Source organism: Equus przewalskii, chromosome 30 (genome assembly GCF_037783145.1).
Source record: "Equus przewalskii isolate Varuska chromosome 30, EquPr2, whole genome shotgun sequence".
NCBI lineage: Eukaryota > Metazoa > Chordata > Mammalia > Perissodactyla > Equidae > Equus > Equus przewalskii.
Genome location: NC_091860.1, coordinates 26,924,386 through 26,951,007, shown reverse-complemented (window position 1 = coordinate 26,951,007; position 26,622 = coordinate 26,924,386). Strand labels below are relative to the sequence as shown.

The 26,622-nt window shown below is 47.7% G+C and overlaps 1 protein-coding gene and 1 long non-coding RNA gene across 9 annotated transcripts; both read right to left on the bottom strand.

The window, feature by feature from the left end:
- Window positions 1-5,885: 5,885 nt before the first annotated feature.
- On the bottom strand, window positions 5,886-8,890 carry LOC139080560 (uncharacterized). The gene is made up of 2 exons (XR_011535161.1): window positions 8,166-8,890; window positions 5,886-6,141 (listed from the first exon to the last, which is right to left on the bottom strand). It is a non-coding gene; the product is annotated as an uncharacterized lncRNA (long non-coding RNA).
- Window positions 8,891-10,640: 1,750 nt separating this feature from the next.
- Window positions 10,641-26,522, bottom strand: ANKRD16 (ankyrin repeat domain 16). 8 transcript variants are annotated; one of them, XR_011535157.1, is made up of 10 exons: window positions 26,065-26,522; window positions 23,196-23,416; window positions 21,682-21,724; window positions 19,215-19,323; window positions 18,541-18,702; window positions 17,269-17,347; window positions 15,993-16,232; window positions 14,269-14,336; window positions 13,984-14,098; window positions 10,641-11,357 (listed from the first exon to the last, which is right to left on the bottom strand). XR_011535157.1 is itself a non-coding variant. In XM_070601895.1 (8 exons), the coding sequence occupies exons 2-8, from the start codon at window positions 24,703-24,705 to the stop codon at window positions 16,075-16,077; spliced, it is 966 nt and encodes a 321-aa protein (XP_070457996.1). In that variant the 5' UTR covers window positions 24,706-24,726; window positions 26,065-26,276; the 3' UTR covers window positions 15,656-16,074. The 8 variants fall into 8 exon arrangements, 3 of the variants coding, with proteins under 3 accessions (XP_070457996.1, XP_008515106.1, XP_008515107.1); XR_544379.2 differs by having other exon boundaries at window positions 14,277-14,336; XR_011535160.1 differs by lacking the exon at window positions 13,984-14,098.
- Window positions 26,523-26,622: the final 100 nt, after the last annotated feature.

Genomic DNA, 26,622 nt, shown 5'->3' with positions numbered 1-26,622 from the left:
TTATTGTTTATCCCTAAGACCTGGCAGAAATTTTATTGCAGTGCCTGTCCTGTTTTTGGACACTGGCAGGTGAGCAAGGTGGCCACAGCAACCTCGCCAAGGCTGTTGCGATAGATCACAAAGCTGGGGAGTCTGAGAAATCCATTGAGAAGTCAGTTGCTTCTCTCCCTGACCCCACTCTTCCTTGTCACTTGGAAAAATACGGTAAAGATAAATTAACCCCAGGAATTCAAGTGCTGCCCATACCAGATCCACAGTTACACGACCTCAGGCTCCACTGCTGGGTCACTGGCAGTTCAGCCTCCTTAGTAAGTTCCTTCGGCATGGCAAAATGCAACCAAGTCAAAAACCAAAAACCGAAGCAGGGGAAAAACGTGGTGGAGCCGTTTAATTGTCTGTTGTCCTTAGCAACCCATTTTGGTCCAGATTGACATCTGAACAGTAAAAGTGTTTAGTTATAATCATAGGGGGTGCTGTATGTGCTGGAAAAAATGAGTAAGACCCATGGAGGGAAATTCAGCCCCACCGAGAAGTCAAGCGTAGTGCTGAGGCCAGTGAGAAAAAGTCAAAGTTTCTCAGGTTTTCTTTCACTGGATTATATTCAGGGATCTGGTGGGGGAAACTAGAATTTCCTCCTAGGCACAATTCCCACTGATGTCTAACAGAGAAAGAAAGAAAGTCTCCCAACTGTTTGAAAGAAGTAGCAAATGCAGCCTGACCCCTCCATGTGGGCATGTCCGGGACAGTGTGGACCTCTGGGGAACATTACACCCTGGTCCTGAGAGGGCAGGGCGCCAGCCGTATTTTGAGACACTTGGCTGTATGAGCTCAGTCGAGTTACCGGACTTTGCTGAGCCACGACTGGATTGGATGGTTTCTTAGATTTAAAAAGCTAAGACATAAAAAATTTTGACACTACTGTTCCATGTTGCTATTGGGGAAACCATCACCACGAGGTTATCCCTGGATGTACTTTTTTTGTGTGTGAGGAAGATTGTCCCTGAGCTAATATCTGTGCCAATCTTCCTCTATTTTATGTGGGAGGCTGCCACAGCGTGGCTTGTCCAGTGGTGCTAGGTCTGTGCCCAGGATCCACATCTGGGAACCCAAGGCTGCTGAAGTGGAGCTCGCAAACTTAATGACTATGCCACCGGCCCACCCCATCCCTGGAGATTTTTCTTTTTTTTAAAGACTGGCACTTGAGCTAACATCTGTTGCCAATCTTCTTCTTCTACTTCTCCCCAAAGCCCCCCAGTAAGTAGTTGTATATTCTAGCTGTAGGTTCTTCTGGCTCTGCTATGTGGGACGCCGCCTCAGCATGGCCTGAGGCTCGATGCCAGGTCTGCACCCGGGATTCAAACTAGCGAACCCTGGGCCACCACAGCAGAGCATGCAAACTCAACGACTCAGCTGTGGGCCGGCCCCCTGGATGTACTTTTAACAACAGGTTACAAACAAAACGACAACATTTTGTTTGTACCTGCTCTTCACTCAGTGCCTTCCACGTGCCAGGTGTCATCCTCTGACAACAACACTGCAAGGCAAGAATTGTGGCCTTTTTACAAATGAGAACATGGAGGCACCTGGTCCAGAGTCTCTTGGATGGTGAAATCCAGGGCCGTGATTTACAGAGTTCCACATGCCAAAGCCTGTGTCCCTTCTGCTCATTCTACACACTGCTCTCTACTCGCTGGCCTTGAGCTCTGGGGCACTCGGGAAGACCACATGTCCTGCCCTCCTCGTGTCTGGGTGGAGCCATGTGTCTGGTTTTGCTGCTGGAATGTGGCTGGGGTTGATGTGGGCCATTTACCTGCCTGCCCAGAGCAGCCACGTGACTTTTCATGCTGTCTCTTTCCCCAGTTTGTGAGGCCAGAAACAAAGGACTCCAGGTGGTGGCAGCACTGCTTAGTGGAAAACTGCCCAGGAGAGCCACCCACCACCAGCGTCCGAGTCAGACATTTCATGAAGGAGAAACACACCTTACCTCTCTTAAGCTCCTGAGATTCTGAGGTTGATTATTTCAGTGATGATTTAGATGTTGGGCTCCAAATTCAGCTCAATTCATTTTTACTCTGTTTAGCTAACAAAACAAATTAGAGAGCAAATCATTTTTGCCCTTTAAAAAAAGAGGCAGAGTTGCTATATGAATTAGCATCTCATTTAGGGCTGCCAGACCTAGCAAATGGAAAATACAGATGCCTGGTTAAACTTGAATTTTAGATAAACAACAAATATTTGTACACTTTTTTTTTGTTTTTGCAGGGGAAGACTTGCCCTAAGCTAACATCTGTTGCCAATCTTACCCCCAACCTCACCAAAAGCCCCAGTATGTAGTCGTATATTCTAGTTGTAAGTTCTACTGGTTCTTCCACGTGAGCTGCTGCCACAGCATGGCTACTGACAGAGGAGTGGTGTGGTTCCGCACCAGGGAACGGAACCTCGCTGCTGAAGCAAAGCTCACTGAACTTTAACAGCTAGGCCATCAGGGTTGGCTCAACAAATACTTTTTTTTTAGTTTAAGTATGTTTCATGCAATACGTGGGACATAGTTATACTAAAAAACAATTCACTGTTTATCTGAAATTCAAATTTCACTGCGTCTCATCTGGCAAGCCCAAACTCATTATATCACATCCTTGCTCTTGACTGCTCAGAAAGCTCTTTCCCATGGTCTCCATAAATCAAAATGATTTCCATGCTTCAGATCCAGCCCAGATGCACTTCTCCCACACAGCGTCTCCTACAGTCCTTCCTTTGTGGCTCTTGCCTGGCCCTTCTCACCCCGTGCCCATCACGTAGTCATATAACGCATCTTAGTTTTCTCTTAGACTTTAGATTCTTGAGGGTGGAGAGTCTCGGTCCGGTGCTTCTCACCTGCACCATTCATTCATTCAATAAATATTTACAGAGGGCCCACGCTATGCCAGGCACTAAAGAGACATGGACATTGATCTTGTGGATTTTACAGTTTTGTAGGGAAGACGGGCATTATTTAAACAATCACAAGCAGTTATAAGAAAAGATGTTACCAAGTGCTACGAGAGAAGGGCTGGCTTTCCGACTGGGGTCAGGGATGGCTTCTCTGGGGGAGTGACATTCGTGGACCAGAGGGATGAATAGGAGTAAACCACATGACAAGTCAAGAGAAACTTCCAGGACACTGAGGTGGGAGAAAATTTGGTCTGTCCGGGGAACTGAAAAGCCTGCGACACGGAAGCGTGACCTGGAGTGACAGGTGTTTTACGCTGATGGAGAGGCAGGGCTGGGCCATGCAGAGACTCGTGTACCACTGGATTTTATCCCAAGTGCAGGGTTATGAGCCACGGAGGGACACGCCCTAATCTGTCGTAGGCTTTTTCAGGCTGCTATATGAGAATTACACGGAGGGAAGCACGAACGTGGAAGTAGCAAGCCCGGTCAGAGGCCATGGGAAGAATTCAGGCAGGAGAAATGTGGCCGAGTCCGGGTTTGACAAGTGCTCACATAGGATTTCCAGTCCCACCTGCTGTCCCCAGGAAGAGGTGGAGTCTGTTTCCCTTCCCTTTGAACTGGGGTGAGGTTTTTGGGATGGCCCTGACGAACGGAATGTGGGGAAGTGAGGCTCCACGACTTTCAAAGCCAGGTTGTGGAGGGCAACATGGCTTCCACCCAGCCCGCCCTCCTTCTCCCTCTCTCTGGGTGCTCATCGGTGGAACCCCAGCCTCCAGCCTGTGAAGAAGCTTATACCAGCCCCTAGGCAGTGACCTCCTCTGGGAGAAGCCCACGTGAAGAACTCAGACTCCAACAAGAGCAGCACGGACTGCCAGACGCAGGCAGGAAGGAGCCCCCGAATGAGTCCAGCTTTCCAGTCTTCGGGCTGAGATCCCAGGCACCGTGGAGCAGGGAGGAGCCGCCCCTGTCGTGCCGGGCCAGGGCTCCTGACCCTCAGAACCCATGAGCGTGATAACTGGTGGTTTTACACTGCTAAATTCTGGGGTGAGATTTTACCCAACCACAGGAACTGGAACCAGAGGACATAAAAATGTACAGGAGCAGCGGAGTGGAAGAAAAGTAGACCCATCTGAGACGTGAAAGGAAATAAAATTAATAAGATGTGGTCATGAAAGGTCAGAGAAGTTCTCAATTATGAAGATAAGAGGGAAGGCCCAGATGGAAAACATTTTGGAAAATTTTTCTTTACATTGTCAATGATGCATGCATTTCATCTTGAAAACTTCATTCTTTTGGTTTAATTTGATCCCTGTTAAAATGGAGATAACTCAGCGATTGGTAAAATCTGAATTTTTTTTCATTCATTAACATCTTAGCATGGATAAAGATGAGACCAGGTTTTCTTTTTGATTAAAAAAATAGAGACACCTGAGGGCTAAGGAAAGGATGTCCCCAAGGAAGGAAGGAAGGAAGAAAATTAGGGAGACGAAATATAAATGGTGCCTCCATAACTCCCTTCTTTGCGGTCAGCCCTTCTCTCAATCTTGCCGCTGCTGATCGTGATGATTTTCATTCGTCTTTGATGAGATCAGCTGGTGCTGTTACTAACGATAACAACGGTTAAGGTTCACTGAGGTGCTTGCCGTGTGCCCGGCATCACGTGCATTAATCCATGTCATCCTCACATCGGCACTGAAGGAAGTGCCACTCTTAGCCCTTTTACCAGGAAGCAGCGAGCAGGGAATTTAAGTAACTTGTGCAAGGTCACCTGGCTGGTCAGCGGTAGTGTGGGGACCCATATGCAGCTCTCTGTGACTAGGAGCCTGTTCCTCATCCCGACACATCTTCACTGATGGCCTCCAGTGTCCCCTACAACTTTCAGTCTATAAATAAGGGGACTGCTCTCTGCTTTCTAGGACTTTGAAATCTGAGGTTAAGGAGTGAGAGCGTGTGGGGACAGGTGACTGTACACAAATGTCCTCAGCAATGCAGCTCTGATGAGGGCAAGTGGCAGAGACCATAACTGTCCCCCAACTTCAACCCTCCCCTAGCTACCGTGTGTGGGTAAGCTGTGGCCAATGGGACGTGACCTCCCCTTCACCCTGGTCCCCTTCATGGGCTGGTGAGCAATCTTGGACCCCAGAGAACAGGGCCCCATGCTCAGGATGGCAGAGCCACCAGGAGCCTGGATCACGACACCAGGGGTCTGCACGTCCCCATCTGACCTAACTCACCCTAGGTTGGTGCCGCCCGACTCTTACGTGGGAGAGAAATAAACCTGTTTATGCTACTGCTATTTTGGGCCTTAGCTACAGGAGCAGAATTTATATCCTAACTAACATGGGCAACAAAGAAGGTGTGAATGGAGTGCTATGGAAGCTCTGAGAAGAAGCAATTATCTGTGAAAATATTTATATTGTTCTCTCCCAGTGTGTGTGTGTGTGTGTGTGAGGTGAGGGATGTATCCACACTAACAGTACCGATGACCCATTTCTCTTTGCTCTTGGAGTCTGTATGTTTTCCTTGCAGACCTCTCCTATCAAGCGATTTTTTTTCAGTCTAAGGTGAAATCGTAAAGTTGAGTTTGCTAAGCCTGCGCCAGCTGGAAGAGAAGGAATGGTGTGAGGCCCAGAGCTACATACCCAAGGACAGGATAATCCACAAGCTGGAGTTTGTTCCTAGGTCTTTTACATTCATCTGAATCTTAGTTGATTGTGGATTTTCAGCAAAACAGGGAAAATAAAGCCCATGCAGACTGCAGGCTGGCACGGATGAAAGCCCTGCCTTAATGTTATCACAGACTGTAATCAAAATAGAAAGGCCCACCACACCCAAGCTGAACGTGCTTCCCACTCAAGTGTGTTAGCCTCTGTGTACGTCCACATCTATTCAAAAGCATTTTTTTAAAAAAGGAGATATATAGGAGATTTCTCCAATGCTGTAGTCTGTTCTTGTTTCTTCACTTATAAGTGTATACCCAAAATTTTATTGTTACTATCTGAATTTTGTGTAGAGTTAATTAACTCAATATAAAAGATTCTTACAAATCAACAAGACAAGGCAAACAACAATCAAAAGATAATGCACAAGACTGACTTCACGGCTGGTGCCAATCAATGGCCTCTCTGCGTCCAGGCACTGGGTGGGGCCCTCTCACACTGGGGCTGCACTTGGCCATGGGATTTGCTTTGGCTAATGGGATGGAAGTACCTGCACAAACAGAACAGAGATGAGAAAAGCACCTGAGTCTTTCTTCTTCCTCTCTTGCATCCCTGCCATCATCATGAAAATAAGCCTGGGCTGGCCCGATGGAGGCAGAGACCACATCCAGCACAGCCAGCTCTACTCTATACCTGCCAGCTCAAGCGACCCACCAGCTGACCGCAGACACACACGCAAGCCCAGCTATCAGCTGAGTCAGCCAGCATCTGCAGAACCACCCGGATGACCTGCAGACTCCTGAGAAAGAATTAATAGTGGTTGTTTTAAGCCACTGAGTTTTGGGATAGTTTGTCACTAGGTAATAGCTAACTAATACAGGAAAAATTACGAAAAAGAAATAGAAATGGCCAATAAACAAAGCTAAAGATCTTCAGTCTGATTCATAATTAAAGAAATGCAAAATTAAAACAACAGGACATTCTCTCAAGTTAATAGAAAATAAGAGGGTGATAACACACAGCTTTGGTGATGCTGTGGAGAAATCAGGCAATTTCATATGTGGTAGATTTTGGAAGGTATTTTGGTAACACCAAGCATGGCTGGTGTGGGCGGCACTCGAGATCCATTCCAGCCTCCTTTTCAAGTGCTTTCGTACACTGCAGAAGCAGCAAAGTTATAAACCACACTTCCTGGGCTCCCTTAGAGCTGGATTTCCGGATGGGAGTTGGATTCTGCTAATCACTCGAGTTTGAAGAGGAACCCATGCTCCTGCTGGCAAACACTGTCAGGAAGGTGACCACTTCTCCCTTGGGGACTTCCTGGTTCTTCCGGCTTCCTGACCGCAGCAAAGACAGCAGCTCCCGGAGCTGGGAGGTGAGGTGGCAGCCTCCCTGTGGGCAAGGATTTTCGTGATGGAAAAGGCAGCACTTCCTCTGGAGGCTCAGGTCTGCCGCACGGCTCTGGAAGTCATTCCTCACAGTCCTGCCCAGATCCGTCTTTGAGCCGTCCCAGCAATTCTGCATACCCGCCTGTACCCTGTAATAAATCTCCTCTACTGAAGCCAGAATGTAGGCTGCGCTCTGTAAATGATACAGCTGGCAACATAAAACATTTACATATCCTTTGATCCACTTCTAGGAATTCATCTTCCAATTGCTCACAGAAGGACACAAAGATATGTGTTCACTGCACCACTGTTTATAATAATTTTGAAAAGCTTAGAAGCATCCTAAACGTCCATAAATAGGAAACAGTTTAGACAAATTATGGTCCATCTGAACGATGCAATGTTAAAAAGAGTGACTTAGATCTACAAGTACTAATGAGAAAACATGTCCACGGTACGCTGTTATGGTAAAAAAGTTGCAGAGGAGTATGTACTATAGGATCCTATTTGGGATCAAAAAGGAAATATATCTATCTCCACCTCCTGTGTGGAAAGCCCCCTAACACTGATTACTTCAGGTGAGTGAAATAAGAAGCTGGGAAGAGGACCTTTAAAATTTTTTGGTGAGGAAGATTTGCCCTGAGCTAACACCCGTTGCTAATTTTCCTCTATTTTTTCTTGAGGAAAATTAGTCCTGAGCTAACATCTGTGCTAGTCTTCCTCTATTTTGTATGTGGGAAGCCTCCACAGCATGGCTGGTGAGTAGTATAGCCCTGCACCCAGGATTCAAACCCAGGAACCTGAGCAAGCAGAGTGCAAGGAATTTTAACCACTCGGCCACAGGGCCAGCCCCCAGGGGAAGAGGACTTTTATTTGCACTGTTTCAATTATTTTTTACCATGAGAAGTATTACTATGCTTGTAATAAAAACTCATTAAAAATTAAATAAGATGCATGAGTGTTAGATCATGTATGAGTTTCTTTCAAATCCATAAATAATTTCTTGAAGGTACAATATGGGCCAGACACTGGGTACAGAGCTTCTGGGGTTTATGAGACGAGTAAGAAATACCCCAGGGCTGCAGTTTAGTGGACTTGAGTGGATAATCAGCTCTAACACAAGGCAAACCACATGACTGTTGCTGGAAAGTGCAAAGCAGAAACGGGAGGAGAAATGAATTTTCACCGTGAATCTGGAAGACTCTGCCGGCTGTGGGCTTCGGTGGACAGAGTTACGCCAAGAGCTCATTTGCATCCAGCACCTCCTCCTCTGCGGGCCTCTGAGGATTGCTGACATCTGCCGCTCCTGTGTGACAGACTTGTACTGAGCGGTTCGCATGCAGACTCTCGGGTAAAGTTCCCCAAAACTCTATGAAGCAGGGTAGTTAGTGGCTCATCTTACAGATGAAGAGACGAAAGCTTGGAGATGCTGAGAAACTCGCCCAAGGTCATAAAGCCAGACTCAGGTGTGGGGGCCCAGAGCCGGGGAGAGGGTCCTCTGTCCGCTGGGAGGCAGGATCCTAAGGGCAGGCTGGTGCTGGGTAGTAACTTAGGTTTGGGGCAGGTACTACGTACTAGACACTGTGCTGAGTAACCCTTTGCTCTATTTACCTGGAATAATTTCACCCCTATCGTGGTGCAGTCTAACCTTGTGCCTCCTCTGGACCGGATCCTGAGCAGCTGGCCACGGCTGGACAGAACGGCAGGACATGGAACCTCAGCGCCTCTCTCAGGCAGCCTGCCAGTCCCACCGTATTTCCCTATTCCAGTGCTTCTCAAAACGTGGGCTCCACACAGCAGCACCCACATCTGCATCCCCAGGGAGCTTGTTAGAAATGCAAACTCCCAGACACCTGCAGCCTGGACCCTGTGTGAACTCCAGACCTCACCCACTGCCTCCTGGACTCCCACTCAGGTGTCTAATGGGCAATTCACTCAACAAACGTCTGAACCCAAACCCCTGACCTTCCCCGACAGCTTGCTCCCCACTGTCTGTCATGACCCAGTAAGTGGCAATTCTATTCTTCCGTATGCTCAGGCCTGGAGATTGCACTTTTTCTATTTCTCTCACACCTAGCATCCAAATCCTGTCGATTTACCTTCAAAACACACCCTATACCTTCTCCCACCTCTGCCCCATCACCCTGGTCCAAGTTCCCATCACATCTCACATAAAGTGTAGCAATGGCCTCCTAACTGGGCTCTTTGCTTCCACCCAACACTCAGAATGACCCTGTTAAAAGCCGGGTCTGATTTAATCACTCTTCTGCTCAAAACTCACATATGGCCTCCTCCTTCTCCCCGAGTGAAAAGGCCCCAAAGGGCCTGCGTGACCCGGCCCCCCAACCCACCTTTCTGCCTCGCGTCCCACCCTCCCGCCTCGCTTACTCACTTGTGGCCACAGTGGCTTCCTTCCCCTTCCTCTCACACGGCAGATGCATGGCCTCCTCAGGCTTGTGCCACTGCGCCGGCGCTGCCTGGAATGTCCACCCAGAGGGCCGCCCGCCCTCCCCTCACAGCGTATGTGCTTCTGTGCTTGGGTGGCACCACGAGTCCCCTGCCCGGCTCTGCCCCCTGCCCCTCCCTGCTGTATCTTCTTCCCAGCGCTCATCACCATCTAATGCTTCACACACCGAGCCAGTTTTTGTTTTGTGTGTGTGTGTGTGAGGAAGATTGGCCCTGAGCTAACATCTGTGTCCATCTTCCTCTATTTTATGTGGGATGCTGCCACAGCATGGCTTGAAAAGTGGTACACAGGTCCATGCCAGGGATCTGAACCTGTGAACCCCAGGCCGCCAAACCGGAGCACGCAAACTTAGCCACTACACCACCGGGCCAGCCCCTCACAGCCAGTTCTTACGGTCTGTCTCTCCAGCTACAAGTCTGAAGTTTTCGTCTAGGCTGTTCAGGGCCAGGCACAGAGGTGTTCACAAACACTTGCTGAATGAACAGACACGGGTTCTCTCGTTTAATCCTTGTGACAGGTTCCTCTGTGGTGGGTGGCAGGACTTTCACTTTAGAGGCGAGAAAGCTAAGGCTTAGAGGAACCAGAATGAACTCCCAGGTCACACAGAGAGTGTCTGAATCCAGGATGTCTGATTCCGGAGTCTGTGCTGGTAGCAAAGCTCTGCTGCCTCTCTGCTCAGTGAAGACATCTGAAGCGGTACACCCCACCCAGAGTTCATCACCATCACTGTATTGTTTATGTTGTTTCAAGTGCCCCCACGAAACCACTGACCCCAGAGTATGTTCTGGGCCTTCTGGAGACTCGGAAGAGGAAAAAAACGACATAGCTTAACCAGGAGGCTGGCTGAAGTGTCTGCACTTAGGCTCAGGTTGATATGTTCAGGCCAGAAAACACGCCGTGGCAGAACCTGGGGAGCTAAAGATGTAACTGGTCCTGGTGTTTCTCAGGAACGCCACCGCCTGTCCGTGTTATCAAGTCAAGTCCCTCGCTCGGGGATGGTCACAGGAGCTAAAACTCTGGGGACACTCTAAGACAGGCCTTCGTCACACACGCTAAGCTAACCCTCAGTCACAGCTGAGGTCGGAGGCCAGCCCTCACTTTCACCTCGTTTCTTCTCAATAAAAATCACATCACTGTTTCTAATGGTTCACTCCACACCCTTGCTGGCTTATAAAAAGCCTAAAGGCTACCAAATGTAGGTTAACATTATTTTATCATAGAAAATGTAACATACATGTTCCGCCAACCCCACAGCTCCAAATACTGGTGTTGTAAATGAGACGAGGACGCGGGTTCCACGGAAACTTTCTCTTGATCGCCATCCTTTCTTCCTTTCTACATCTTCCTCTGCATTCGAGAGCTCAGCCTCCCCGAGGGCTGTCAGTGCCTCTTCCCCCGTCTCCCGCAGGACCCGCTCATCAATGAGCCTTCCCCCTCTCTGCTCCGGTTTTCTCCCCACCACTGGATCCTGCCCCACATGTGTAAACATACACTCTAAAAAATCTACCGCATCAAACTACTTCCTCATGTCTTTCTTTCTCTTCACACTCAACACATCCAACAGAGCACGGACCTGTTCAGGCCGCCACAGTCTCCACCCCTAGCCCAGGCTGACCTTCTGGCCATCAGATCCAGCAGCCTTTGCTTCCAGTCGAATGTGACAAAGCTTCAGAGATATCCTATCTACATCTTATCTTAACAAAACAAAATAACCGAAAAATGACAACATGAGGATAAACATGGACAAGAATATGATGGAGGGGCTGGCCCCGTGACTGAGTGGTTAAGTTCGCGTGCTCCGCTGCGGCGGCCCAGGGTTTCGCTGGTTCGGATCCTGGGCGCGGACATGGCACTGCTCATCAGGCCACGTTGAGACGGCGTCCCATATGCCACAACTGGAAGGACCTGCAACTAAAATACACAACTATGTACCATGGATTTGGGGAGATAAAGCAGAAAAAAACAAAAAGAATACGATGGAGCATTAGAGAGTGATTAAAATAAAAGTTCACGAAGTTTTGAAGAGCATTATGATATGCCTGTGATATAAAGTCAGGGTAAAAACTGCATAAATAGCATCATCTCAACTACATACATATAAAAAATCTAGGAGGAAATAAGAGTGGTTCTTTTTGGTTAGTGGAATTATAGGTTATTTTTGTTTTCTCCTTTACTTTTCTGTTTTACAATGAATCTTAAAAAAACACTATGTGAAGGGGCTGGGTCGGCCCCCTGGCCGAGTGGTTAAGTTTGCGTGCCCTGCTTTGGCGGCCCAGGATTTCACCAGTTCAGATCCTGGGCACAGACATGGCACCACTCATCAGGCCATGTTGAGGCGGCGTCCCACATGGCACAACCAGAAGGACCCACAACCAGAATACATAACTATGTACTGGGGGCCTTTGGGGAGAAGAAGGAAAATTAAAAACAAAGAATAAATAAATAAATAATAAAATTTTTAAAAATCCAAAACACTATGCCAATAAAAGGGTCGCTGCTCTGGCCTGCCCCCTGCTGGCGAGTCCCAGCAACGTCACAGTCACACTTAGGGCCTGCCCTTCCTCTTTATTACCTGAGCTCCCTTCACATACAGTTCTCTTTTTTTTGGTCTGAGTTTTGTAATTTCTTTCCCATTTTGTAATTCCTTTCCTATTTTGTCTTGTAAATACTTTCTGGCGTAACTTTTTTTGGTAATATGTTAGGCCTCGCTATTTTCCAATGATTGCAATTCTCACCTATTTGTATCTCTTTCCAGAGGCTTCTGCCCTGGTCGATCTTAGGAACACATGCCCACTGTGGATCAGGTGTGCTTTCGGAACCAGCCAAAAGCCCCTGTGAAAGCAGGTCTTGGTCAAGGCACCGGAAACCCTGGTGAACGTGCCCGTGTGTTCCCTGGGAGGGGAAGCACGGCAAGGCCCCGTCAGCAGTCGGTGCCTTGGTCACGTTAGTGAGAGCTGACAGCTACGTGGAGGATGGATCTGAGGAGGACAAGACAGGGAGCAGGAGAACAGTTAGGAGGCTGCTGCAGTCGTGGTCCGGATGAGCACCTGAGGGCTCGGACCAGGGAGTCACAGCAGGCAGGGAGCGGAGCTTCCTGCCGGAAGAAGAGCGCTGGATCCCTGGTTTGCAGCTTGGGTCACTGGCTGAACTGCGGTGTCATCCACTGGGCTGAGAATACAGACATATAGTAAGCAGGTTATGGGGAAAGCTAGGTTTTGAATAAACTGAATGTGGGATGGCCTTAGATGTCCATGCAAAAACATAGAGCAGGCAGAATAAAACAAGGGTTAGAGAGAGACTGGGGTGCTACAAACATCAGGGTGCAGGCGGAGTGAGCAGAATGGAGGGGGTGGCTTTGGGAGTGTACACAGAATAAGGAGAGCAGTGAGTGGGTGACAAAAGCAGGCATGTTAGCACTCACGGGACAGGCCTGAACACGCTCATCATGGGGACAAAAAAGGAAACATCAGAAAGAAAGACCCAGGAGGTGTCACCAGAGGTGACAAGAAATGAGCTTCCAGAAGGTGGGAGTGACGGACAACTGAACTGAAAAGATCAGTAACATAAGGGCTAAAATTATATTGCTTGATCCGGTGATCAGGAAGTCACTGGTAACCGACTAGAGAACAGTCTGCGCACAGCAGCAGCGAGGAAGCCGGACAGCAGCGGGGAGAGCACTGCCTGGGAGCTGAGGAACCAAGTGTAGGCGCTTCTCCAAAGAAGTCTGGATGAGAGAAGATGCTTGAGACAGAGTAATAATTAGGAGGGGCTGCATGGGGCAAGAGTCAAGGGGTGAAATGAGGCCGTCTAGGTGAGGCATTCAGCACAGTATCTAGGATACAGTAAGTGTTCAAGAAACCTAAACTATTATCACTCACTCATTGACCATCTAATAATTTCAAACCTTGCCATATGCCAGGCACTGTTCTGGGCCCTGCAGACGTGGTAAATGATCAAGAGAGACAGAAGTCCCTGCTCAAGGACCTTACATTCTAGTGGGGGACACAAACAGTAAACAAAATAAATAACTCAAAATGTATAGCCTATCTGATAGTGGTAAATGCTAAGGAGAATAAACAAGCTGGGAAAGGAGATACAAAATGCTGGAGGAAGGAATGAAACTTCAGACCAAGTGAGCTTCGAGGGCCTCCCCGAGGAGACTTTTAAATAAGACCTAAAGGAACTGAGAAAAGTACCTATAATTAGGAAGTTAGGGAATAATACTAATTATCACTACTGTCATTAGCATTCCTTTTTTTCAAAGGTTGGCACCTGAGCTAACACCTGTTGCCAATCTTCTTTTTTCTTCTTCTTCTTCTTCTCCCCAAAGCTCCCCCAGTACATAGCTGTATATCCTAGTTGTGAGTGCCTCTGGCTCTGCTATGTGGGACGCTGCCTCAGCATGCTTGATGAGCAGTGTCATGTCTGCACCCGGGATCCAAACCAGTGAAAACCCAGGCCGCCAAAGTGAAGCGTGCCAGAGGGCCGTCCCCATCATTAGTACTCTTAATATCTCACTATTACAGTCATAAATTACCATCTTTGCCATAATTAATGTCATCATTACTGCCATCTCCGGCTTTTGAGCAGTTTCAGCAGCAGCATCGAGGAGCCATGGTCTACTCTCCACAGGCTTCTCAAATCCAGAACCCCTGGGGAAGAAAAGTGTAACCGAGAGACCACAACCCCCGCTAGTTTGTTCGGCGGGAGCAACACTACAGATGTGACCGGACCTTGCATGTAGTCATGGCAAATAAAAAGCTGATTCAGGTGTGTGCTGAGGGGCAGAGAAAGCCCGCACCACCCGATCCTTCCATCCCACCTGCACACCTGGAGCTCCACATAACGGCACCTCCTTCAGACCCGCAGGGCAGCAACACAAAGACATGTCTGAAACAACAGGAGGATGGTAACCGCAGCTCGAATGGGTGCAGACGCAGAGCATGTGATTTAGAGGTCACAAGACAGGATTATATAACCAAGCTGTGCTTCTACCGGAACACGTGTGTGGCTGTCAGGGATAGGATCAGCCAGCACCATCTGGGAATAATGACGAAGTGGAAATTCTTGCTATTTACCCAGCGCAGTACGATGCTGAGAACAGGTGGGTGTGTAAATTTCTTACCGAATTGCACTGAGCAAGCGGATTAAGTCTTGCTTGTGATTGATGCATACAATTTTTTTAAGAGACTGACTTGAACTAATAATTATTCTTTGCAATTCAAAGAAAATGATCAAAGAAAAAGAGAAGAATCCAAATGCCTGAGGACTCATCCTATCTTCAATCTTGCAATTTAAGCTGATGCAAAATTTTTTACAGTTACGCAAATGTTCATTCCTTAACAATCACAGGCTTCATAGGCAGGTGGCACAGGACAGGAGCTGTGACCCTTGTGTTTAAGACCACACCCTTTCTTCAACTGAGGTAATGGAAAAGTTCAGAAGATATCTTAGATGCACTGTTTGTTTTGAATGAGTATTTTATTTATTTCTTCTTGCTGGGAAAGATGTGCTCTGAGCTAACATCTGTTGCCAATCTTCCTTTTTCTTTTCTTCCTCCCCAAAGCCCCAGTACATAGCTGTATATTCTGGTTGTTAGTCCTTCCACTTCTTCTATGTGAGGACCACCACACCATGGCTACTGACAGTCGAGTGGTGTGGTTCTGCGCCAAAGAACTGAACCCAGGCTGCCAAAGTGGAGCATGCAGAACTTTAACCACCAGGCCATCAGGGCTGGCCCTTGAATGCATCTTTTAGACCTATTTATTACCTGAAAACAGCCCATACAGAACTTGTCTATTAAGAAAAATAAGTCTCGGGGCCACCTTGGTGGCATAGTGGTTAAGTTTGTACGCTCTGCTTTGGAGGCCCAGGGTTCGTAGGTTTGGATCCTGGGTGCAGACCTAGCACCACTCGTCAAGCCACACTATGGCGACATCCCACATAACATAGAGGTAGATTGGCACAGATGTTAGCTCTGGACCAATCTTTCTCACACACACACACACACAAAAGATAAAGAATCCTCAAGATTAAAACATTATAGCTTAACTAGCAGTGCTTAAAATATAGAAACATTTTCATTAACTCCTTATAAATGTCTGTGTCAACAGATTATAAGCACTTCCTTCCCAACTACAAAACCAAAAGTTAAACCATTGTAATGGCCAAGAAAAAAGCATATGAAAGAAGAAAGTAAACAGCTAACAGCAGTTTCTTCTACTTTTAATGTTATCATTGCCTTGCCATATATTTATTATAAAACATTTCATATATATACACACACACATATAAAAATATGTACACATCATATTCATGCACATTACGTGCTATTCTAAGGAGTCCAGACACTGACCTCACAGACATCATCTAATCCCATCTGAAGAGTAGGAAAGTGAAATACAGCCTATGGGAAGATTCCGATTGTGCTCAAGATCTCACACTGTGCCAGTCACACAGCTGGGAAGCCAGCCCCCCCATCTCTGGGAATTCTCAACTGAGTGGAGAGGGCAGAGTGAAGGAAGGCAGAAAACACTGGCTACTGACCTAACTTCACTGAATCTGGTAACGACTTAAGCAGCAGGATGGCAGTTACCACACGCGGCACTGTCTTCCTTTAGAAACACCCTCACGTCGTCACACTGTGGTCGAAGCAATGGAGGATGTCTGCGCTCCGTGTGAGCTGCTGAGCCAGGGTGCCCGTGATGTCTGCGGAGTCTCTCAGCCCAGACTGCAGGAGAAACTCGACACAAGCCACGTGCTGCCCTGCGCAGGCCAAGTGCAGGGCTGAGCAGAGGGAGAGAGAAGCCACAGGAACTCAGTGCATGACCCCAACACAATAATGACCTAGTAAGTACGTTGCTCCTAATAAAAACACTGGCTCTTTCAATTATACAGATCTTATATTTCCATAATTTATCCTTATGACTGCCTATATGGGATCAAAATATTTCTCCTTTTAACCTGACTGGGACTGAAATGGTTTTAAAAATAATAAAACCAATGGGAGAGGATGTAAGAGACTTGTCTGAAGCAACAAAGCAAGAATGAGAATCGGAGACTTCACATGGCACAGAAAACATTCTCAAAGTTTCGTGAATTCTCTGTGTGAGTAAAAATATCACCACGAATAAGAATGATGTGACAAAAAGAAAAAGTGCTGACATTTTAGGAAAAACGCTAACCCATTCTGGTTAGAAGTTAGAGCAGGTTTCCAGCGTGCTGCGGGCCCCAAGGTCCCGGGTCCTGCCCCATCTTTAGGAGACAGTCTTGTGTCCCTGGACTCAGTGACTGCCCTCTGCAGCCCCATGGCGAGCAGCTGGTTATCTGTGCGATCCCACTAGACCCTTGCAAGGTGGCCACTGGCGCACAGAATGATAACGAGAGGGTTTATTCTAAAGGGTAAGTCTAAACAATTAGCTCTGAAAATATCTTTCTGAGCCCTAAACTTAAAAAATTATAGTGATTATAGTTTCGAAATACGCTCTAAACAGAGACGATCTATGAAGAATCTATATAACACCCGGATAGCTGGCGTCATCATGGATTAAGATAAAGTGCTTTTATGTCACATATATTGTTGTGGCTTAAAATAATAAAAACGACAATAACAGCAGTAGTAGTGAATAGTAGTCATCATGATTGCTATGGCACCAGCAATATTTCTATAGCTTTGCCAACAGAACAGACGTTATTTTAAAGAAAAGCTGGCTGAGCTACTAGAGGACTAGTACTAAACCAACGGTTTTAATATTAAGGTCCACGTACTGTTTCTACTCGGTTTACTAACAATTTCCAAGGCCCATGTAAAATGAGGGCGTACCTGATCGACTTCTTGCATCTTTAGCGTTGATGTCAGCACCCAAGGATAAGAGCATCTGAACTGTGCTTACGTGACCTTCCTGAGTGTTGAAACAAACTTGTTATCGCTGCGACGAGGACAAAAGCAAAGCTTTAAACGCAAACTCTAATGCATATTAGGCACTTTTTCTAAAACACAATTGCTAAAACTGAATTTTCATATCTAAAGGAAGACATGTTATATCACTCTCAAATTTCAGTAAAAATCAATAAATAAAGATTTTGGTGACATTTAGTCATTAGAATATAGAAGATCAACTTTGTAAGCCAATTTATTGACTAATACAGTTGGGTTTTCTTGAGTGCACTGAGTATAAATCTTGTGATTTGTACAGAACACACAAGTCCAAACCCTCCCAAGCAAACATACTCTTTGCTGAAGTCTTTAGGGCAGAGACAAACTAGAGAAGACTGCAGGCTCTCCTGGATGGGATTTTTATCACAGCTAGCATCACCATTTATAAGGCAATTTATGGACTTTCTGTCTAGCCAGTTAGTCCATTAGGATGCGGTGAGACTAAAATCAATCGCAGGTTCACTTCTCCTGTGGGTGAAGCCGCTAGCTTTTCTCCCCCTGCGGCCACATGCCACACTCTCAGCCCAGCCTCATCTATCTATCCACTTTCTCACGGGGGGAACGCAGGCAGGAGTGTAGCTCACCAGAAAAATACTTATTTCTGTTGCTAAGAAAACTAAGTAAAGGTAGGTAGCTAACCGTGTTAAAGATAATCCACAAAAGACTCCTGGCATTTAAAACAGGAGGGCGCAAGCGGCTACTTTTCTAGGGAAAACTTTTTGCATGTCTTAAATATTTTATACATCGGAGAGTCCAGTAAATGCAATTTCCTTGCCTCAGTTAAAGAAATCTTAACTTCTGAAATCCAGTATAAGGATAAAGAGCTAGAAATTTTATACAATGGATTTTTATGGCTTCAAATAACATTCCTGAAAACAAAAAAAAAGGTAGTGGTGGGGGGTGGGGAACGGACAGACATAAAGCCCAGGCAATATATGGAGTAAAGGGTTTTTCTCAGTTTTTACCTAGGAAAAATAAAGGCAGTTTTCTCCTTAAAGGGACACAGGGCTTCAGAATCACAAACATTTCAGGAGTATATCATGGGTGATTTCTTTCCTCCACAGAGTTGAAGCCAAAGAAACAGAACTCTGGAGCTACTCATCAGTGGGGTGAGGCAAGCCTAAGGGAGCAGGGACGCCGTGACGAAAAGAAACAAACCTTAGCTGCATAATGAAGTGCCGTGAGGCGGGTCGATGCTGCTCTCACATCTACGTCAACGCCAAGTTCAGAGACCAAGAACCGGATGGCTTCGTTCTGCCCGGTGACTGCTGCCCTGTGGATAGCCTGGGCCCCCAGGGAATCCTCAGCAGAAACGCAAGCCTAGCAGGTTGGGGAGAGAGAGGAACAAAAATAAGGCGCAGAGAAACCTGCGCCATGGACCTTCTGATCTTTTGCCAAAGCTTTGTCATCTATGTATGTTTTTCTGGGCAGATGATACATAGCTTATGTAAGATTCTCAGAGGACTTTGTAACCAAAACAAAGGTTAAGAGTCAATGCTCTATGCTGAAGTACCAAAAGCGTACTGCGTGGGGAGAGCTTGTGGTTATCAGTGCTATCAAACGGCTGCTGTTTATGGAATCCTGACTTTGCTAACTGCTTTATGTGCATTATCTTATTTAATCCTTATGGTAACCCTCTGAAGAAAATTAAATGTGTCTCCACCTTACAGATGGGAGCACTGATGCTTAAAGAGATCAAGGGGTCCCACAAGAGGTCCCTGTGGCAGAGCTGGGATTTGAACCCAAGGTCTGAATACCTATGCTTTCTGTTTATTCTATGATGTAAAACTTGTAGGAAGACCCAAAGGAATAAAACCAAACCATCGCTATACCTTATGTTCTTCCAGGAGCAGCCTGGCTACGTTGATGTGACCACACTGAATCGCGTCCATAAAGGGTGTGAGTCCACACTTGTCTCTGCAGTTGGGTTCATACTGGCACCTAGAGCCCAAATCCAACACACCAGAGCTGAGGAAAGTCACTGCTTCAAATCCATGCACAGTGGAGTCTTGCCCACCTGCAGTCCACAACACACCTTACAAACGATCTGTGAAAACCTGCGACTCTCCCTCTTGCCCCATCAGTATCTTGCCCTCAGTATCTGACCTGAGCTCTTCAGGAGTGCGCCGCTCTTCCCCATCAGCCCCTCCTCCAGCCTTCATCATCGGTCCAGCTTCTCATGCCTATTACCAAAATCTCTCAATTCTATATCCAAAATATTTCAAAAAACCGTACCCTTCTCTCCATCTCTGCTTTCACCCTTATGACCAAGTCAATAGACAACAGCCTCCTAATGGTTGTGCTCACTGAGGCTCCTGCCTTGCTAAGCCATCCTCACTGCCACCAGAGCAAGCTTCTCACCACGTGAATTTGAGGACAGCCACTCCTCCTGAAAACCTGGAACTACTCTCCAGTTGCAAAGGATAAAGTCTAAAACCGCAACATGACCTCTAACCATCAGGATAACGTGGCACCTACTTAGCTCTCCAGGTTCCTCGGGGACCCTCTTCCCTGGGCACCCACAACCTACTTTCTCTCCTTCCTTCCTTCTTCCTGTCCTCCCTTCTTCTGCTCCTTCAGTTGCCCAGCTCTTTGCTGCCTTGGCACTTGCTGATTCCCTCTGCTCGGGACCTGATTTCTCTATTCTTCCTTTGACAAACTCCAACTCATCCTTCACCTTGCAGCTTCCCTGCGACCTCACAGAGCCCTGTCTTCTCCCTCATCTACTGTACGACCTTCGTTCCCTCATGGCATGGCGTTCTTTTCCTTTGTAGAACTACTAACGTCTGTAATTTTATGGTATTTATTTCTGTGACTGCTTGTCGACACGTGGCTTCCACACCCGCCTAGAGGCCGTGAGGGAAAGGACCACGTTTGTTGTGCTTGTCACCCAGCACCTAACACACGGGAGGTGCTTAAAAAGTATCTGTTGAATGAATGAATATTTAGGAGTTTGCCTAAAAGAGTGTTCCAACCGTCGGCAGGCAGGGCCCACACGTAAGCTGTGCTTTCAGGGCCCTGCGTCAGGCCCTCTTCTCTTCTTACTGTACATTGTCCCCTCGGGTAATCTCTTTCACTCCTACGGAGTCAACTGTCATTTCCGTGTCGATGAAACCCACATTTGTGTCTCGGCCCACACCTCTCCACTGGGCTTCAGAAGTGTGTCTCTAACTGCCCACCTGACACCTTTGCTTGAACGACTCAGAGGTACGTGCAACTCAGCATGTCCCAAAGTGAAATTATCATGTTTGCCCCCAAACCCTGCTGCTCGTCCAGTGTTCTCTATCTCAAGAAACAGCGCCCGCGCCATCACTGGTTGCCAAAGGGAGAAACCTGGAAGCCATCCTTGACTCCTCCTTCTCCCTCATCCGCTTTATCGAATTACTCACCTAGATCTGCTGCTTCCACTTCTTCAGTATCTTTCTCATCCCGACAGTCAGGTTCTTAGTCCAGCTACTGTTATCCCTCTCCCGTTCAACTGCCACAGCACCCACTCCTGCTTCCCCTCCAATCCACTGTCTATTTAGCAACCAAAGGATCTTTGAAAAGCACAAATTTCTTATTACCACACCCCCGTTTAAAACCCTTCATGGCATCGTATATGCTCAGAATCAAGTGTAAAATCCTTCACAGGGTCTAGTGTCCCACCTGACCTAATTCTGGCCTCCCTCCGCAGCCTCATGGCGCCCTGCTCTCCCCTTCGCTCTTGAGTCTTCAGCACATACTGAACCTCTTCCAGTTTCTCACACGCAGTGTGCCTTTCCCTGGCCAAGCACTTAGGGGTACTGTTAGCTCTGTCTGAAACGGCCCCTGCCTCCTGCACTCAGCCTCGTCAGGCCACAGCTGAAGGATCACTGAGGCTGAGATTCCTCACTCCCGGGCCAAGCTGGGTCTTCCTGTCTCATGCTCCTGTCGGGGTCCCGCGGCTCCTGGCACACTCATCAGACTCCTGACTTCCGTGGGGGCCTGTCTTCCCTGCAGTCTGGGAGCTCCGGAAGCGGGGAACCACGTCTCGTTTCTGTGGCTGGCTCTGCATCTAGTACGTGCTTCCTTTCTATTAGGCACTGAATTAATATCTAAATATTTGTTGAGTGAATGGTGAAATGGATGATTTTTCTTCATGCTCGTTGGGCCATTTTTGTTTTACCGTCTTTGAGTTACTCACTTACGTCCTTTGTTCATGTCCTTTTGGTACCTCAGTTTCTTTCCGAGTAATTTGCCTGAGCTCTTTATGTAGCACAGATTATCAACTGTCACAATTAGCAAATTATTTTCCTCTACTTGTTGTTTTGTTCTTACCTCCGAAGAAGCACCTGTACTGCCTCTAAACAGCCATGCATCGCTGGGAGAAGAGAATTGAGAATTAGAGCTTTTAGTGCGTGTATAAAATGCGTGTCTCCTCCTGGAACCTCTCTCTGCCCCATCCTTTTAGCCACGACTTACAGGAAGGAGTAAGTTAGGTATACTGTTACCACCCCAGGAAAATAAGGATTTAGCAGGACAAGTGGTAAAGAATGATGTTGTCACTTAACAGGTACACAGCTAACACCTGATTACCTTGTCTTTGTGAGCACTTTCACAGCAAATTTTCGATCCTAAACCTATCTCCTCATTTAGGTGTAACAAATCCCTAGGGCCAGTCAGTTCTTGCTGAGGAAACGTAAAACATTTTAACAGTAATCCACAACAAAATAACTAGGGATTTGATTCTCCTACTAAAAATAACTACACTCAGTGATAAAGATTTCGACGATGTGTTCTCCACCGTTTTCTGAGAATGGCTGGGTGCTGACTGTTTCTCTGGAAGAGAAGGGGAGCTGGTCAAATGATTATGAGCGGAGAAAAGTATTCTACTCACTTGCAAAGTTTTACAAAGGATTTCTTGGTCCCCACGTGCCCACTGTGGCTAGAATAATTACATGCCTATTTCCTACATTATACCATGTCACAGGCATTGATTTCTAGAGAAACGAAGAGCCCTGTGTTCTAATTCAACGTACCACCTAGAAGGCTAGATTATGTTCTGAATTTCTGGATCTGGACTCTTGAGCTCCTCAACATCCATCTCATCTTATGCCACAGGACTTTTGCTTTTTACTAATTTAAAACAATCCAGGAATAGATAATTCAGAGTTAAGGATAATTACTCCAAACAACAACGACTGTACCCCAAATCTGTATCTGACATCGTCACTAGACAAGTCACATGCACTCAGCCCAGGTATTGAGTTAGAAGCCCCTCTATCTGTTTAGGTGGACAGCACTGTGGGGGCTGCTGCTGAGGATGTAAGAAAACAGCATCTCATTTCCTCCTGCCTTTAATAACAACAATGTGAAAATGACTATGGAGGGAGCAGCAGCTGGTTGTTCTGTGCTCACCACATGTCAGGCACTGTCTGAGGGATTCCCACACATCATGCTCCGGAAGCCCAACACCCACCCTGAGGAATGGCATCAATGCCATCATCACTTTGCTGATGAGGAAACTTGCTCAAGAGGCTGTTTCTTGCCCGAGGTCAAAGACTTCCTTAGTAGAGAACGGAACCAGCTTACCCTCTAACTAACTGGGGAGAATAAGACAGATAAACATGAAAACTGAACAACAGAGAAGAGCACGTTAAATGCCAAGTTACAGTAGCTTTAGAAACTAATTGCATGCCAAAAGACCCCAAAGCTGCTCTTATCCTCTGCCCTCTATCTTCCAGAACCCTCCATACCCCCCGTGGGTGCCTCGACCTCGATGATGTTCTGCAGTTCTGGGCAAGGCAGTCAGCCCACCCACGCCGGCAACCCTGCAGAGCTCCAGGCCATACCTGCGGTGTGCAGAGGAGTTCTCCCAATTTTGCTCTCTGTCTTCCAGGCAGCCGGGCAGACAGTGAGCAAGTACTGGAGGATCAGGGGGTCACCTTCTCGGCTGGCAATGTGGAAACTGTTCCAGCCGTCTTTGTTCTTCAGAAGCGGATTGGCACCATGTTCCACAAGGTCCTGGATCACCCCGAGATTCTTCCTTGTGCAGGCCATCATCAGAGGAGTCCTGAGGCCAAGCAGGACAAGCTGTCAGATGGAAGGGCAGCCGAGACATTAGAAGCGCGAGACCAGGTCTTTAGAAAAATGCACAGCCTTGGGGGAGATGGGAAGCTGAGAGGACTCAGGGGTCTGGGAAGCAGGAAGACTGGCAACTTCTCTGCCTGCTGTGAGGACCCTGGGAGAAATAATGAGGGGAAAATGGTGGTGATGAAGGTGCACCCACAGGAGGAAAATACCGAGGAGGCAAAGCTGCTTCTGAACTAGTTTACAGTATGGCACTGAATTGGGACAGAGCTAACCAAAACCAGAGACAGTTTGTCCTGAATAACACTTGCATAAGAGGTACTTTGCTGGACTTATCCCATTGACTTCAATCAGTAACCATTTATTAATTAAATTGTGCTGAAAAGGAATTAAAGAAGAGCATTTGACACAGCGTCTGGCCACAAGGAGCACACACTGGTGAAGCAAATGACACAGTGTGACTACAGTAAGTTTCCGAATGGACTGTCCGCAATCATGAGAGAGTGAACTATTATTAATGAAACAGGCAAACAGTTAGCCATTGATGATTAAGCAGCTAGGAACTAGAGTTTTTTTTTCTTTTTTGCAATTACTGACTATAGTTTTTAGTTGTTCACACGCCCACTGTTAACTCGCCTATTTAGGCAATATGCTGTCTGACTCCCACCACGTTCCTACAGATAACATCTCCCTGGGGATGGAGCCTGGATCACCACGATAACGGGTGTTTGAGCTGTTTTTCAGGAATTAGAACCCTTTGTCCACTTTAGACAGGTGGAGACCACCAACCCATCAACCGCGCCCACGCAGATGTCAGATAAGAAACCTTTTGACGACAAGAGGCTAAAAACTCTACCCTCAGATCATGCTAACGCCACCATTTTGTGAGCATGCGTTCTACGAAGAGCCATGAAATCTGACTACGCTTGCGCAGCTCATCAATTACCTCCCCTCCAATCCCATCCCCTCCAGTCATCTATCTCCACATTTCCGACCACCTTGCCCCCCACCCCATAAATATCCCTGAGTCCCTATTTTTGGGGAAGCGGATTTGAGACTCATTCTCCTGTTTGCTCACCTGGCTCCTCCATGATTAAACCCTCCCTCTGCTGCCATCTTGTCATCTTGGTGTTTGGTTTTCTGGGTGATGGGCAAAAACGAACCTGGGTTGGGTAACATGAATATCGAGGGAGGCGGCTCCGGCCTTCCTCTTCTCCCACATAAATGATTTGGGGTAAGCCATTTCACTTCCGCAAGCTTCTGGTTTCTCATCTGCAAAATGAGCTACGATTCCTGGAAAGCAGGGGAAGGTCTTGTTTACCTCCTATTCTGAGAGTTAGAACCTGTGTCTGGCACACAGCGGGAGCTCACTATACCGAGAAGACCTCTAAAGTCTCATGTAGGATCTCTCCTCTAAGGTTGGTATGACAGTATTTACTAACACTACAGATGTGTATCTTTGGTCATGCGGTAATGACAGAAAATGACAACTTAAGAGGGAGAAACCCTGATATATGAAGGCTGGAACATTCAAGAAGAACTTCACAGAGGGAATGAGTCTTGAGCAAGGCAGGATGACGGGAAAAGCGTGGCAGAAGGTATTTCAGAAAGCCAGGAAGATGACAATGCACGAAACTGTCCCACTGTGACGACACCTCCCAAATACAGAATCCAAGGAACCTTGCCCTTTTAACGGTTTTTGGGGGAGGCTATTTCCTTATCCACAGAATTGTTTTGAGGAGCATACGAGGAAATATGCCTCTGGGAACTATCTTTGGACCAGTTTACTGGCAGCACAAGAAAATCAGTCTTGCGCGTGGTCACAGCCAAAGTGCAACCCTCAAAACATAACCAGGCCTACACCCCCACCCCCGTGGGCGAGATGCACTCTATTCAACTATATGGCTGTCTGCAGGCACGAACCTTATCATGCTATGAATCTTAAGATGTTCCTAACCTCTAAGGAGGCCCACATAGTACCGAAAACAATGTCCATCTAACAAAATGCAATCGGTTTGTGTGATGGTGAGTAATCCTGACTGTGCAGCAAGGCTACACACGTGAGAAAATCACAGATCGCCACACACACGCAAGTGCATGTATAACTGGTAAAATCTGAATAAGCATATTGATTGTAGCAATGTCAGTTTCTTACTTTTGTTATTGTATCGCAGCTGTGTAAGATGCTAACTTTGGGGAGGCTGGGGGAAGGGCGCGTGGGACCTCCCTGAACATATCTTTGCAACCTCCTGGAAACCTGTAACTATTTCAAAATAAAAAGTCAAAACAATGCCATTGGTGAAGTAATCATTTGGCTAGATGATCCCAGAAGAACATCGCATTCTGGGGCTCATGCTACATGCAGTGCACACAATTCACTGTTGGATCCTTTGATCCATTCTATCTGTTCGATCATATTCCATACCGTTCTCTGCTCAGTCAAGGGAAGCAGTTTGGAACAGAAGATTGGAAGAGTTAACCCCACAGGGTAGGAACAATGTTCGCTGCAGGTCATCTGCCCTATAGGGGAAGGGGGAGAAGCTATGCTGTCGAGGCGGACGAAGTACACGGGAATCCTATTCTGCGGGGAAGGGGGGCGGGGGGCGTCTTTCTGGAACTCCCGCCACCTACCAGTCGGCCTTCTTCAGGCAGTCGACCGCGGCTCCCCGGCCCAGCAGGTACTGCACGCAGTCCCGGTGGCCCATGGAGGCAGCCTCGTGCAGAGGCCGCTTGTAGTCTCGGTTGGCGGCCTCGATGTCCATGTCCCAGGCCTCGACCAGGTAGGCCAGCACGTCCCGACGCCCGTGGCGGGTGGCGCAGTGAAGGAGGGTGTCCCCGGCCGGGCCCGGGCAGAGGGCGGGCCCCGCGCCCCGTAGCTCCTCCCGCAGGGCGCCCAGCCGGCCCTCCTGCACCAGCCTGCAGAGCCGCCGCGGGTCCGCCATGGGCCCAGCCCCGGCCCCGCGTGGGGGCACACCGGGACCCCCAGGCCCGGCGTGGGGAGAGGCCGTGCTTCCCTGAGCCCGGGGATCAGGCCTCCAGCGGGCCGCGGGCTGCCGCGGACGCGCGCTTCAGGGGCGCCACCACTGGTCTCGTTTTGGGGCGGAACGGGAGGCAGTGGGGTGATGCCGCCGCCAGGAGAGGCGCGCGCCGCCCGGGAGGAGCAGGCCGGCGGGGCCCTGCACCGGCGAG

Excerpts from the sequence above, each read along its gene's own strand:
- ANKRD16 (XM_008516884.2), bottom strand. The coding sequence starts at position 26,375 with ATGGCGGACCCGCGGCGGCTCTGCAGGCTGGTGCAGGAGGGCCGGCTG. Across the intron at positions 19,324-21,681 it reads GTACAGGTGCTTCTTCGGAG|GTGCCAGTATGAACCCAACT; the intron begins GTAAGAACAAAA and ends TTTGGGCTCTAG. Across the intron at positions 18,703-19,214 it reads TGCTCCTGGAAGAACATAAG|GCTTGCGTTTCTGCTGAGGA; the intron begins GTATAGCGATGG and ends CCAACCTGCTAG.